Consider the following 15,769-nt stretch of genomic DNA (forward strand, 5'->3'; position numbering starts at 1 on the left):
GCAGGAATCATCTCACTGACCTGGTACCACTAACATTTTCATGACCGAGAGTATCAATTAAAGTGCCTTTATAGCTATAAAACCTTAATAAACAAAAAGAACAGGAGTACTTGTGGCACCTTAGAGACTAACAAATTTATTAGAGCATAAGCTTTTGTGGGCTACAACCCACTTCTTCGGATGCATATAGAGTGAAACATATATTGAGGAGATTTTTATACATATATATACATACATATGTACACACACACACACACACACACACACAGAGCATGAACAGGTGGGAGTTGTCTTACCAACTCTGAGAGGCCAATTAAGTAAGAGAAAAAAAACTTCTGAAGTGATAATCAAGATAGCTCAGTACAGACAGTTTGATAAGAAGCAAGTGGCCTCTCAGAGTTGGTAAGACAACTCCCACCTGTTCATGCTCTGTGTGTGTGTGTGTGTGTATGTATATGTATATATATGTATAAAAATCTCCTCAATATATGTTTCACTCTATATGCATCCGAAGAAGTGGGTTGTAGCCCACAAAAGCTTATGCTCTAATAAATTTGTTAGTCTCTAAGGTGCCACAAGTACTCCTGTTCTTTTTGCGGATACAGACTAACACGGCTGCTACTCTGAAACCTGTCATTAATAAACAAAGTCTTTCTCAAAACTCTGTCACTGCCCTTAGCAGTTAAAGGAAAGTAATGATTAAACTATTGTGAACAGCACTTAGTTCATACCTGTAAGCCAACTCAACATAAAAGAATCATGCACTTAATATGTGTTTCCAGGATATGGGCCTATTTTGGCAAAAAGTTACAAAAAACCCTTCCAAGAGGGGGGGGGGGGAAGAGAAGGGGAGGGGAAAGAAAGGTGGTCATACCTTTTTCATACGTTTTGCCGCCGGTGTATTTCCTCTCCATTCTTTTTGGCAGTACTCTATGATGTCCATTTCAGGTGCAACACTGAGTTTATTTTCTGCCAAGATTGATCACATTTATATTATTATATACACACATTAAATTAAGGAAAAGTATAAAACAGAGCTACACAATGAAGTGGTTGTACTTTAATCATCAATACACTCAAAAATAAAACCAGTACTAATCAAAGAGAAGTTGATGTAGCAGAGCTCATTGCTAATAATAAAAATAGTATCTTCTGTTAGTATCAGAAGAAAAAAAAAATGCTCAGGAAAGCAGAGAGCAAGCACAAATGATGGTGTGATCCAGCAAGGAAGGGACCCCAGCAACTCCCCCTTCTCCTCCCCTCCCACCCCCCGGGGGAAAAAAAAAGCATAAGAAGGAAAGGGGAGACTGGTAAACTCTCTCCATCCCTCAGCAGCCAGAGAGAATGAAAGGAGAGCTTCCTTCCCTTCCCTCAAAAAGGGAAGAGACAGAGGTGCAAGAACCCCACCCACATTTATCAAACACTTACTAGTTAAGTATGGTAGGAGAAGTTTATTTCCCTAGGCAGGGCTGAGGAACACAACCCTTCCTGGAAATCCCACACCCTTCTATTCCAAGTAGTTAGTAGCGATGCGCTAACAGTGAAGAACACGGACCATAGATCCCAGGAGTGGGAACTTTCATGTTGCCTATTAGCTAGTAGTGTTTGATAAATTTTTCAAGCCCTGTTACACATGTACAAGCACAACACACAAAGGTCATCCATCATCAACTCTTTCAATTGGGTGTGAGGAAATTTTGAGAGCGAAAGAGAAAAATTACAGGTAGACCGTAAAAGTCTGATTGTAGCCAAAGTGATTTTATATTACAGTTTTCACTGGATGAAAATGTGCATTGTGTTCAACTGTGAGCAGTAACCGCCACCACATTTACACACAGATATAGTTGAGCACAAGATCTTTGCGGATGAGGGCAACAAAGCTAGAAGTGTTATTATAATAATAAGCTATTCTACTATACGTGTGTAATGCCATAGACTAAAGTTCAAATGTACCTGAGGAGCCTGTCTCACAAACAGGTAATACTTTTTCTCTCTCTATTTCTTCTGCATCACGGTACATGTCCTCCTCACTGAAATAACATTGATACACACTTCATGTAACACCACAGATCTTGTCGGCATTCACATTTACTCCATTTCCCACTGGATGTAGTAATTTAAATCATTCTCAAAAATATTACTAGAAAATTCAATGTTTTACGATTATCTACATTTATTATGCATTTTTAAAGGAAATAAAAATCTTAATTATGTGGTGAATGCTTCCCCCCAAAAAAGAGTTCGGTAGATCATATTCTCAGTTCCAGGACATCCATGCCAGTAATAGATTACTGCCTCCTTCCCTAACATGGGTTCTGCTGGTGATGTGAACCCCACTGAAGACCACATGGAATGGTAAAATAAGTCCCCTATTTTGTAATTATTTTTACAATATTGGCCAACTCTAGCTATGTTTAAAGGGCCTTACTGTTATTTATCATGTGTGATAACACAAGTACCATAAAAATATATAATAAATTAAAAATACAATACTTACCTTAACCCTATGCACAAGCTCTAACTGGGATTGAACGGCAGTAAAAAGCATGCTAAGGTGTCATACTGAGTAGGAGCCAGTAATCCATGATTGATTTGGATGTCATGAACTTGAAAGACAAAAGCAGGTCTTAAATACTGATGTACTGCATATTCCTCTAACGGATTCTGCCAGGCATTCAGCATATAATTACATAATAATCTGACCGTAACACAATCTCAGCCTTACAAAACTTCATGAATATTTACCATCAAGCATGTTATCTACTCATTTGCTCTTGATTAGAATGGAACAAAAATACTTTTACTTGCACTTCAAAATCTTAACACCCCCACACTGCTTGCCAGGAGGAAGGGAAGAAAAAAAAAAAAAAAAAAAAAAAAAAAGTACAAGACTGCTATGTATTAGTCTCTACTAGCAATTATTCTAGTCTATGCTTCTATGTATTATTAATTAGCATCCAGTACAGTGCCCACAATATGCTTGGCATTGTTCAAACAGAAACAAAAGTAGTGTCCTGCCCCAAAGAGCTTACACCCTGAACAAGACACACAGCTGAAGGGTAGAGGGAAAAGGAACAACAAACTGATTGATGAGGTCAGGTGGTAACTGGATATGTTCTGTTAAAGTTTTAAGAATATGGTTTTTGTTATTTATAGCCTTAACAACATTGTTATTTATAGCTCTTTATTTCTTTTATTCAAGTCTATGCCCACTTATCTTACAAAAATGAACTACAATTTCTGAAGTTATTTGCAGAAATACCTTCCTGGCCTAACTCATTAGTCCTCTCCACACCAGTCTGAACATGCTACCCACAACTGTGCTTAAAAGTACAGTTATCAGGGTTTTAGGACAGTTTCCATGATTATTGTGGGGAGGGATCTTTTTATTCTGAAAACAGTAACTCCATAAACAGCCTGTTACACAATGTTATGGCATAAATTATAAGATTTGTTTTCAGAAAAACTTTGCTCTCCACTAGCCAGAAAAAAAAAGTTAGACTCAGCTGTGGCCAAACATAGTGGAGGCTAGCAAACTTTCATCTATAGAGCAGAAGACCTACAAGAGTTTCAATTTAGACTTTACTAAGACTTGAAACTAAATGACTGAAAGTCTGCATAGCTAAATGCAATTTGATTTCCAAGTTTACGCATCTATGCTTATGAATTTTAATCTCATATCTGATAGAACTGATTATCTGTACTACGTATAAAGTAGGACTCAACCAAGATTCTTCAAGGAGGCTCAAACAACCTTGGAAGACACCAAATTGTTAGCATCACAACATTATCTGAATATTAATTGCTTTTAAATAGTCCTATTTAACTATACTCAGAGCCATAAATCTCCTTCCTGAAGATTCAAGCAATATCATAAATAGACAGAATTGTTTTCTGTGACAAATCTTGGTAAGACTGAGTTGTCTTAAGGGGAAAAGCTGTTAATCACATAAAATAGATTCTCATTAAAGATTATATATTTTGGAGTACACTCTCCACCAGCTGCGACTTAGGAACCTGAAAATAGATTTCTGTACATGCCAAGATATGATGAAACATTTCTAACAGAAATATCACAGACAGGCTCCTTTTTTCAGTATACTTGCTCAGAGGTGTTCAGACAGCCACTAGAGTAATCCACAGTTAACAGGCACAATGGCTTTAAAATAGTATTTCATCAAATATCTGTAACTAGACATATTAAAGTTTCACAACACCTTTTGATCTTGGGTGATGACAGTAAAGCTCAAACATTTTCTGTAAATTCTCTTTGGAAACCTACTCTATTACAGGGGAGGCTGATATTGACCCTATATATGTAGGTTACCAAACTCCTTCCATTATAAGAGATACTTGCAAGTTCCACCACCCCACTCCCATGCCCCTCCCCACCCCGAGTCTGCCGCAGGGAGAAAGCTCTGATGCCAGATAAGTGCCTTTTCTTTGTCCTTGAAAATTCTGTTCAGTTCTGTTCAGTTTGGCTGACATATAAACTTTGAGTCACCATTTTCCTTTTGGGAGGAAGGTATGTTACCATTGAACATAATGAAATTTTTTTTTTAAACCTTTTTTGTTTAAAAAAAATTTTTTTTTTAAATCTAGTAAGTTACATGTAAGAAAACCGTATTAAAAGAAGGCTATTTAGGATGCAAAGTTGACCACTTGAAATTCTGACATTTCATAGAATCATAGAACTGGAAGGGACCTCAAGAGGTCATCTAGTCCACTCCCCAGCACTCATGGCAGGACTAATTATCTAGACCATTCTTGACAGGTGTTTGTCTAACCTGCTCTTAAAAATCTCCAATGATGGAGATTCAACAGCCTCCCTAGACAATTTATTCCAGTGCTTAATCACCCTGACAGTTAGGAAGTTTTTCCTAATGTCCAACCTAAACCTCCCTTGCTGCAATTTAAGCCCATTGCAGCAATTTAAGCCCATTGCTTCTTGTCCTATCCTCAGGTTAAAAAAAAATTCTTCCTCCTCCTTTTAACAACCTTTTACATACTTGAAAACTGTTATGTCCCCCTAAGTTGTCTCTTTTCCAGACTAAAGAAACCCAATTCCCCCCCCCCCCCCTCAATCTTCCCTAATCGGTCATGTTTTCTAGACCTTTAATCATTTTTGTTGCCCTTCTCTGGGCTCTCTCCAATTTGTCCACATCCTTCCTGAAATGTGGTGCCCAGAACTGGACACAGTACTCCAGTTGAGGCCTAATCAGAGCAGAGTAGAGCGGAAGAATTACTTCTTGTGTCTTGCTTACAACACTCCTAATACATCCCAGAATGATGTTCGCTTTTTGGGGGGGGGAGAGAAACAGTGTTACACTGTTGACTCATATTTAACTTGTGGTCCACTATGACCCCCAGACCCCTTTCCGCAGTACTCCTACCTAGGCAGTCATTTCCCATTTTGTATGTGTGCAACTGAATGTTCCTTCTAAGTGGAGTACTTTGCATTTTCCTTATTGAATTTCATCCTATTTACTTCAGACCATTTCTACAGTTTGTCCAGATCATTTTGAATTTTAATCCTATCCTCCAAAGCACTTGCAACCCCTCCCACCCTGGTATCGTCTGCAAACTTAATGGCATAGAGAGTACGCTTATAATCTAAATCACTGATGAAGATATTGAACAGAACCGACCCAGATTTGATCGGTGCGGTACCCCACTCGTTACGTCCTTCCAGCATGACTGTGAACCACTGATAACTACTCTCTGGGAATGGTTTTGACCAGTTTTGCACCCACCTTATAGTAGCTCCATCTAGGTTGGATTTCCCTAGTTTATTTATGAGAAGGTCATGCGAGACAATATCAAAAGCTTTACTGAAGTCAAGATATACCACGTCTACCACTTCCCCCCATCCACAAGGCTTGCTACCCTGTCAAAGAAAGCTATCAGGTTGGACTGATGCAATTTGTTTTTGACAAATCCATGCTGACTGTTACGTATCTCCTTATCTTCTAGATCGGGGTTGGCAACCTTTCAGAAGTGGTGTGCAGAGGCTTCATTTATTCAGTCTAATTTAAGGTTTCGCGTGCCAGTAATACATTTTAACGTTTTTAGAAGGTCTCTTTCTATAAGTCTATAATATATAACTAAACTATTGTTGTATGTAAAGTAAATAAGGTTTTTAAAATGTTTAAGAAGCTTCACTTAAAATTAAATTAAAATGCAGAGCCCCCCGGACCGGTGGTCAGGACCCAGACAGTGTGAGTGCCACTGAAAATCAGCTCGCGTGCCGCCTTCAGCATGCGTGCCATAGGTTGCCTACCCCGTTCTAGATGTTTACAAACTGATTGCTTAATTATCTGCTCCATTATCTTTCTGGGTACAGAAGTTAAGCTAACTGGTCTGTAATTCCCTGGGTTGTCCTTATTTCCCTTTTTATAGATGGACACTATATTTGCCCTTTTCCAGTCTTCTGGAATCTCTCATGTCTTCCATGACTTCTCAAAATTAATCGTTAGTGGCTCAGATATCTCCTCAGTCAGCTTCTTGAGTATTCTAGGATGTATTTCATCAGGCCCTGGTGACTTAAAGACATCTAATCTGTCCAAGTAATTTTTAACTTGTTCTTTCCCTAGTTTAGCCTCTTCTGATCCTACCTCATTTTCACTCGCATTCACTATGTGAGACGTCCAATCACCACCAACCTTCTTGGTGAAAACCAAAACAAAGAAGTCATTAAGCACCTCTGCCATTTCCAAACTTTCAATTGCTATGCAACCTTATTCTGCTTTCCTGTGCATATATACATTAGGATACTCCTTAGTTACATGATCACATGCTATTTTTTCAATTCAGTGCATAGGATGGACGGAACTCAGTTGTGCGGTGAATGAGATTGTTTGTAAGATCTCTGCCTCATCTGCTGCAGAAGCTGGGAGGTGTGTAGTGAATGAGATAGTGGACTGAAGGAAGAAAAAGGGTAATCTTATGGTTAAGATTGATGAACACCACATAGGAGCACTCATTTGTATCCCTGCTTCCATCAGAGTTTCTATGTGATACTGAGCAAGTCTCTTAAACCAAAGTGTTTCCAGGTAATTGTGTTCCAAAATCTCCCAGGTGCCCAACTTTAATCATCCAGGGCCTGATTTGCAGGAGTGCTAAGCACTCACAAACAACTGCAGATGAAGTAAATGGGAGCTGCAGATGTTTAGCATCTCTGTCAGTAAGGCAGTGTGGTCTGGAAAAATGAACAAGAAACCAATGGATCATCTGCCTCCTGTATATCACAGGACATCAACACCATCCTGCATCCATCCACACATTAAACCCAACAATTGAAATTAGCCCAAAGTATTACACCCTCAGGAGGCTAGACCATTGTGTGCCACGGGCAAAACAGGAGGGACCGAGGTGCACCATAGACCTAAGCACCCCACAATGGCAGGGAAATGATTAAGTGAGATATACCTGGATGATCTTGGCAGGTAACTGCACCCACACGCTGCAGAAGAAGGTGAAACCCCCCTGAGGACACTGCCAATCTGACATAGGGGGAAATTCCTTCTCGATTCCACATATGACAATCAGATCCTGAGCATGTGAGCAAGAACTAGCCAGCCAGAGAATGCTCAGTGCCACCTCAGAGCATTTGTCCACCCAGCCCAGTGTCCCATTTCTCCAGCTGTGGCCATCTTTTATCCTTCAAAGGACCAATTTTAAAAAAAATAAAAATCATAATACATTGTGGGGTGAGGGGAAGGATCCCTTCCTGAATGTTTTTTGTATGTAATAGTTAATTGATTTCAGGGCAAGATAATATCCAATTCTTTTAGGATATTGCCCCACTTTCTGCTGGCAGGGTGTCAGCAAAATTGGTGTGAGCAGCACTTGCTTTAAAATTGAGTGAAAAACACTCTCAAGTTGAGTGTACACAAAAAAAGGTTGCACCCACTGCAATTTCTGTGTGTATCTGGGTCAAAGGAAGAGACAGAAATTTCTTCTCAAAACAGGTGCCATTAGAAAACTTGAGAATACAATGGGCATAAAGGAAGATGACCTGAATAGAACAAGAACCCCAAACAGGCTGTAAGTAAATCTTCTACTTTAAATTCAAACAAACATTAATAGTAGTTCTTAAATAACACTTAGATGAAGCAGATTTTGTTCTATTGTAAAAACAGTCAGGAAGGAAGATGGTACCCAAGAACTTTAAAAGGGGGAGAAAGAGCTGCATGTTGTACACACCAGGATAAAAATAACCCCAGATATATATAGGAATCTTAATGGATAATATAACCGAAGTGCGAAGAGGAGAAATGGTAAGGATGGAATACCACAAACTAAGGCAGACCAAGAATTTTCAGAGCGGACAGAGAAGAAAAAAAAAAATTAAAAAAACCCTACAAATGGGGGGGGGGGGGGAGGGAGAGAAGGGGGAGACAATAGCCCAATCTTGCAAACAATTATTAATATGACTAGTCTCCATTTACTTCAACGGGACTACTAAACAAAGAAGCGTTACCAGGACTGAGACCACAGGATTCAAAATACTGTATGAAGCATCAGAGGGGGGGAAGTTCCTGTTTTATTGCATTTTCAATACAGTTAATTACCATTTTTATTTTACATTTTTAAAATGAGCGCTTATTAAGGGAGGATTATGTAAATCCTTTTTAATGGATGGTGATGATTAGATGTATTATTTATAATACTGATAAGTCCGGATACTCAACTGCATAAATTATATAGAAGCACAAAAGCCTTTGTTACACAGCAACAGCTAATTTCAAAAATTAAAATAAATGAAAAATAGAGGAGGCTGACTTCATGAAGTCTATGAGATCAATCTACGAGAAAACAGAAAAACTATTTTGTGCTGGAAGTTTCAAACAAACAAGTATTGCAATTTTATGTAAGGGGATTAATTACTTAAGTGGCAAGTTTGTGAAAACATGAAATAAGTAGCATTTTCAAGCCAATGTTCATACTTATTCACTTTTCTCAACTAAAATTAAAAATAATGCTGTTTGATGAGCGCCTTAGAAAGCACCATGAGGAAATGAATAATTTTGTACTCACTGTACACATTGGATGGTGTTTAGTAAATAAGGCATGGGTCATGGAATAATGAGGGTAAAGCACTTCCTTGCTCTACCATTTTATCAATCTATACGAAGGAAAAGGAGCAGCCACATTTATATTTATTTATTTTCTTTTCACTTTCCATTATTTATAAATACCCATTTAAAATGTCAATAGGTTCATTTCCCTAAAGATTCCCATAGGCCTCCCACTTTGAGAACACCAGTTTCTCTTTATGGAGCCTTTGCAGCAAATCCTCACTCAGACAAGTAGTCCCCAACTTTATCATACTTCTTACTTGCATGAGATCACAGATTTGGGCCTGAGGTTTTATATATATAGATATATCGAGAGAGACTGATTATTTCTGATCCTGCTCTCACTTCAATAAGGGCTTGTCTACACTCAAAATGCTAGAGCAGCACAGCTGCGCTGATGCAGCTATGCCAGTTGCACTTCAGTGTAGACATTACCCATGCCAACTGGAGGGATTCGCCCATCGGTGTAGGTAATCCACCTCCCTGGGAGGCAGTAGCAAGGTCGATGGAAGAATCCTTCCACTGACCTAATAGTGTCAACGCAGGGACTCAGGTTGGTTTAACTACACCACCCAGGGATGTGGATTTTATCTTATGCCAACCTAATTTTCTAGTGCACACCAGGTCTTAGAGTTTTGCCTTTGTTCTTGAGGGAAGCAAAAATGTTCCTTCTTCACATACCAGCATTCCTCTATATTTAAGTCAAACCTTTCTTTAAAAAGTCAGGGTCAACAGATCAAAACTCTAGAAATACGCAGAGTTGGAAAAGTTCTGGGAATAAAAACTAGTTAATTAAACTAATCCTGAAGATCCAGCAGAGGGTGCTCACAAAATGATCGGCTGGTTCCCATCCCGCCATCTGCCCACCTCCCCATTTTTTCTTAATTTCTCCTTTTAAAGATTGCAGATGATGTTTAAACCCATCTACTCTTGTGATCCTTGCAGACAGAACTTCCACTGAGTACAAAATATCAGAGCATTCTTTCATAGCAGATACTAAGAATTTTAAGCTAAAATATATTCCTATTCCCAGTAGTTAATTCTAGGGGCAGGGGCTAAGTGTTTATAAAAGATTGGTTCCTTGGTTTACAGTACCACCTTGTATTCCTACAATTCTCAAGGCCCTGCATCCAGCCTAAAGGTCTTCAAAGCTCATCAGCACTTCTTCTAGACTGGCCAAAGGGGACTGCTATGGAGTACCAAGAGGTCCATCTACACACAGGTTACTGAGATGCAGCCAAATCCCTTCAACTCAGGAAGTGAAAGATTCAAGCTAAGTGTCATGCAGTAATAATGCACACTAATTACCTGCACACAACTATTAATTCCTTTGGCATTTATGCCTATTTTACTTACATTAATATTAAAAACAGAAGTTAAAATACCTGATTTACAGCAAACTTTCGATAAAAAACTCACTTGTCTACAGATGACTCCTTTGCTGAAGAGCTACTTGATGCTGACAGCTTTACTTCACAGTTTTTATGGGAATCGTGGCTGGTCAGGGATGCCTTCAGGTCATGTGCCTGAGCAATTTTTCCATGTCCTGAATGTGCACGTTCTTTTTTGGTTTCTAACGCAGGTTTCTCTTTCTCGTCACCAGCTGCACTTGCTGAAGAAGGTTCATCACTGGGAATATATTTTTCCTTTTCATGTCTAGTCAAATTTATCATTGCAGTATCTTTCTTCTGTGTCTCTTCTGCACTAGCCGAAGGGCCAGTGGACTTGCTTGTCTTTCGCTGAAACATACCCTGGCTTTGAAATACATAAATATGTAAGGTACATTCATGAGGATGAATGAGTATATTTTTGCCAGAGGTACAATGTTTTGACACAAAATATCTCCTGGCTGTCCTCAATGTCAGAAAATTTGGATATGAGGATGTATTAGATCTAGCCAGTGCAGGATTCTTAGCTACCGTGTCTATTTTCTAACATGGTGGCTCTCAAACTTTTTCATTCTACAGACTACTGCTTAAGCTAAAGTTGCTCTCTTTAGACACCTGCCCTTTCATATACCAAGTATCCCCTAAAACACCATTGGGATTAACCAATAGTCATGCACAAGTCTAAGAATCACTATTCTATTGCTTTATCCATTTCAGTTTTAAATTACTCCAGAGAAGGGACTTCTGGTACTTTATAGATATCACAGAAAAATTTATATGTATCAGAAATAAAAATACAAACCCAGAAATCATTTCTAATATTGTGAAGTGTATTTACAATAATAGACATGAACTGCACCTCTTTCCTGACACTTCTGTCCTTATTTCCTGCTACACTTCTCCCTGCTTTATACATTGTACTTTAGCAACTCTCCTATTGTTCCCTTTAGCGTTTGCCTTTAATCACTCCTACCATTTGACAATCTCTCAATTAATGAATCCTGAGTCCAACTCCTGCAGGACATTTCTGAAAATCTACATATTCTGCTAAACCTGATAAACAGACATCATTTTATTCTATGTATTTTACCTCTCCATACCTTTAGATTGCAAACTTTCTGAGGGAATGGATTATAATTATTGAAATGCCATTTACATTTTTGGCTCTACATAAAAGGACACTGAAATCTGATCAGCTTTAAAAATTTAATTAAAAGTTTCAGATACTAGATTTTCCCTGGACTCCATTGTCATTTTTGTCTCCCAAACTTTAAAAAAATGTTTCTCTCTCAAATGTTATTTGAAGATCCCAAATAGGGCAAACTGAATATAGGGCAACAGTGAAATTGACTATATACAAACTAAACCAAATGGGAAAGTGTCTGTATCCACTTTACTATTTCAGTTATGGTAATTTTCAGCATCACTTGCATCTTGTAATAGCAGCAGGTAAAATACGTACAAACTAATTTTAAGTTTGTCTCCATTTAAAAAAAGGAAGGCTTTTACTTCTTTAATAACCCTAAAACAGCCTTCTCTTGTTTTCATTCTTACCCTTCAGACACTTACCCATAGATAGGATGCTCTGGTCCTATTAGTTGACTCTTAATAAGGGAACAAAACAGTAGACTTTGTCTAAGTCACATGACAGCTCTGTGCTTCAATTATTAAACTGAGATTAAGTAACTAAAATGGGTGTGCTGAGGATTAATTGAGGTTTGTAACCTACCTGTAAATGTTAAATGCCAAGATTTATAATTATTCTAAAATACCTGAATACAATATTCTAGTTAATTTATACTCAATCTACTTCTAGTATAAAAACCAATCTTTACAGAATTTATAAAACTTTCCAACAAGGTTAATGCAAAATGTTACACCTTTTAAATCACGCAATTCTATGCATCTGGTTCCCGTTCCAACCTAGTATTTATTTATAGACTATTCAATCCTGACATAGAAAAGGAATAAACAAACGTGAAAGAACACTCAATACATGAAAGGTTTCAGAGTAGCAGCCGTGTTAGTCTGTATCCACAAAAAGAGTAGGAGTACTTGTGGCATCTTAGAGACTAACAAATTTGAGCATAAGCTTTCATGGGCTACAGCCCACTTCATCGGATGCATAGAATGGGACATATATTGAGAAGATATATACACACACACACACAGCATATGAACAGGTGGGAGTTGTCTTACCAACTCTGAGAGGCCAATTAAGTAACAGAAAAAAAACTTTTGAAGTGATAATCAAGCTAGCCCAGTACAGACAATTTGATAAGAAGTGTGAGAATACTTACAAGGGGAGATAGATTCAATGTTTGAAATAGTCTCAGCTAATATTCCTCCAGTGTGACTTTAAAGAGAAGCACAAAACCCAAGAAGCGTTTGAAGAAAACCCCGTTTCTCTCTCCCTCGCTTGAAACTGCGCAGGTAGCGAAGGACTCACCGTGCCGGGAGCCCCCCGCGCGGTTTGTCACTCAGCCTGGCTCTCCGGGGGCTGACTGGGAAGCCGAAGTTACGCCAGGCTCACGGCAAGTCGGCCTCTCAGCGCAGGCCTCTTCTCCGCGAGACTTTCCTTATCCTCCTGCAGCGCCCGCGCTGGCTCCCGCAGTAGCAGCAGCTGCTCTCGGCTCCGGCTCCTGCTCACTCGCCTCAGCCCGCGGCAGCTCCGCTGCTCCGCGCCGAGAAGCAGCCCGGGGCTTTTGCTGTGTGACAGCTGCTCTAAATTTCATCGAGTTGGGTGTTCGGGGGCTTGCGGCGGGAGCCCGCTCTGCTTTATTTGGGGCTGTGCGCCGGCTGGGAGTGGGCTTCCGCCGGAAGTGTTTGCTTCTTGTTATGCCCCATGCAGGTTCTGGGGCGGCTGAGGAGGCGGTATGTGCTATTCACCTTCCCGGGTTCACCAGTCACCTCCCTTGGACTCCCGGGAGATGACTGACGAAGCCGGGACTCTGAGTAGCAGATACCGCCTCCAGCCGCCCCGGAACCTGCACGGTGCATATAAAAAGCTCAGCATTTGCATTCTCCAGGTGTTTGTGGGGGGCTCTGAAGTCTGAACTTCAAGCTGCAGTCACCCAAAACAGCTGGTGCAGCTGTTCCCCGGTCAGCCTGTGACTGTGAGGAGCAGGAGTGAGAGGAGGCACTGAGGGGTGCAGTCCCAGCCCAAGTAAGGATGGGGGGAGGCGGTGAAACCCGGCTGGCTAAGGGGAGCCACAGCCCCCCCCCCCCCCCCCCGAGTGGGATGCTACAGCCCGGAAAAGTTGCATGGAAGCCCACTGACCCTGCAGGGTAGATGCTGCATTGCAAATCCCACTCCCCTACCCCAAGCTCCTTGCAGGTTGGGTGGGGGGCAGATGCTGTATGCAAGTCCCACTCCTCTACCCCTTTTTTTATTTCTAGGACTAGTTTTGCTGCATACAACATTGTTACACATTACACTTTCTAAAATAATAGATTTGTGTGTATTTACATTATTTCTAAAAAAAATATGGAATTTGTATAAATATTCCCACTTCCCTCCCTCTGAAATGGGTTGGGCTTGTTTTGAAAGGCAGAGACATTTTTATTTTTTTGAGACTTGGCAAGAAACACTCCCTTGCTCATTTCCACAGGTGACTGATTTGAGCTTGCATGTCAGAGAGCTCTGCAACATGTAAAGAGTTACCGAAACAGGAACATTAGTGTTGGTCGTTAAGCCTGGAAGGATTTTTATCAGTAAACATGAGTCAACACTGATTTCACCGTACACGCACAGACCAACAGAAAAACATTTCCAGCAACAGTAATCAAAATGTACAGCTAGGCAATGTAAGAAAAACACTGCTTGAGAACTGCTCAGAGATGGTCATTAAATAATTATTGCCTCACATGTGCACACAATTTCCTGCAAGTGTGAAAACATCAAGTGATAACTGTGCTTAAAAAAGACCATCACTATTATCTGCCAGGCTCAAAGCTATTGAAAGTCCCCCTCCTCTACCATTCCGGCCTGGAGAGCAGCAGTGTCAGGTGACCCAGCCCCAAGGCAGGTGAACAGCGCTAGTGCCAGCCAGGCCCAGAGGGGCTTTGCCTCCACTGGGGCCATGGAACCGGCTCAGCTACATTCACCATCACACAGTGACCTGATCAGACCAGCCCAGTTCAGCGGAGACCCTCCCCCACGTGGGGGCCGGGGACAGAGCAGGGGAGCTCCCTCAACACAGGGCCTACTCCTACCCGTTTCCTCAGTCCCCTGCCTCACATCAGCACACGGGGGAGAAGGGGGTCTCGATGTCAGGCCCATGGTCCTCATGCTACAACAGCGCCCTATTACCAGTCACCATGACAACCCCCCGACACACTCGGACCTCTGCAGCCAGGGGTGCTCCCAGCTCAGACCAGCCGCCCCATGCGGCAACCATGGCGCGAGGCGGACAAAGAATGGAGCTATCCACCAGCAGCCGAGGGATTAAACCGCAGCGCTCCCTCACCCAGTGCAAAGTTTTTGGCAACAACGTGACATCGCAATCCGCAGCTTTGCTGATACGGAGCGTGCTCAGTAACACGCACTGAAGCCACCCGGTGCCCTCACATGGGCAGGGTTAGGCCGCGCTCTCTGCTGTGCGGCCAGGGTGGAGGGGAGGGCCGGGATGGACTTACTGCACAAGTGTGTCAAGCAGCTGGGGTCAGGGGTCAGCATCAGGAACTCATTTGCATTGGTTTGGCAGGGGACACAGTGCTGACCTAACCTAGTTTGCCTTTTCGTGAAACTATCGTGTCTTATCTCCACTGTATTTTTACAGTGGGAAAGCTAATGCATGTTCGTTACCCCACAGTAAAATCATTTTCTTAGCAGTGAGGAGACACATTATAATGCTGACTCAGAGATGTTAAATGCACCATTATTGTTTGTGGCTTGACAACTCTGATACTGACTGTGGGGAGGACATAATCAAAAGTATTTGCATCTGAATGTCTGCAGTGTGTGTGGGTGCACGTGCGTTTTCCCCCCTCAATTTCCCTTATTCCCTTCCCTTTACTTAGTAAAGGCTGGTTTATATAGACATGCTAAAGCTGTGAAGTTAATGCCCAAGCAGGCCTGAGGCCCAGCTCACCCGCCACAGCTGCCCTGAGCTCTGGGCTACCGCCTGGCCCAAACAGGCCCTGGCCTGCCTGCCACAGCCACTCCGGGCTGCTGGCCGGCCCAAGCTGGCCTAAGCCACAGCCAGCTGGCCAGCCTGAGCTGACCTGAGCACTGGCCCGCAAGATGACCCCAGCCTCCCCGAGTCCTGGGCCAGCCCAAGCTGCCCTGAGCTCTCACAC

General features: G+C 41.4%; 1 protein-coding gene across 6 annotated transcripts in view; it reads right to left on the reverse strand.

Annotated features, from left to right (window-relative positions):
• The window catches only part of OTULIN (OTU deubiquitinase with linear linkage specificity), a 56,556-nt gene that overhangs the window by 19,592 nt on the left and 21,195 nt on the right, over window positions 1-15,769 (reverse strand). For 3 of the 6 annotated variants that reach the window (XM_065398637.1, XM_065398632.1, XM_065398633.1), the window contains exons 3-5: window positions 10,500-10,835; window positions 1,954-2,030; window positions 875-969 (exon numbers count right to left, since the gene is read on the reverse strand). In XM_065398637.1, coding sequence (XP_065254709.1) covers window positions 875-969; window positions 1,954-2,030; window positions 10,500-10,835 — 508 coding nt within the window. Of the gene's footprint in view, window positions 1-874; window positions 970-1,953; window positions 2,031-10,499; window positions 10,836-12,037; window positions 12,073-12,768; window positions 13,260-15,769 lie in introns of those variants that run through there. The other 3 variants (XM_065398635.1, XM_065398636.1, XM_065398634.1) reach the window with 3 other exon arrangements.

The sequence above is a fragment of the Emys orbicularis genome, chromosome 2, assembly GCF_028017835.1.
Source record: "Emys orbicularis isolate rEmyOrb1 chromosome 2, rEmyOrb1.hap1, whole genome shotgun sequence".
Taxonomy (NCBI): Eukaryota; Metazoa; Chordata; order Testudines; family Emydidae; genus Emys; species Emys orbicularis.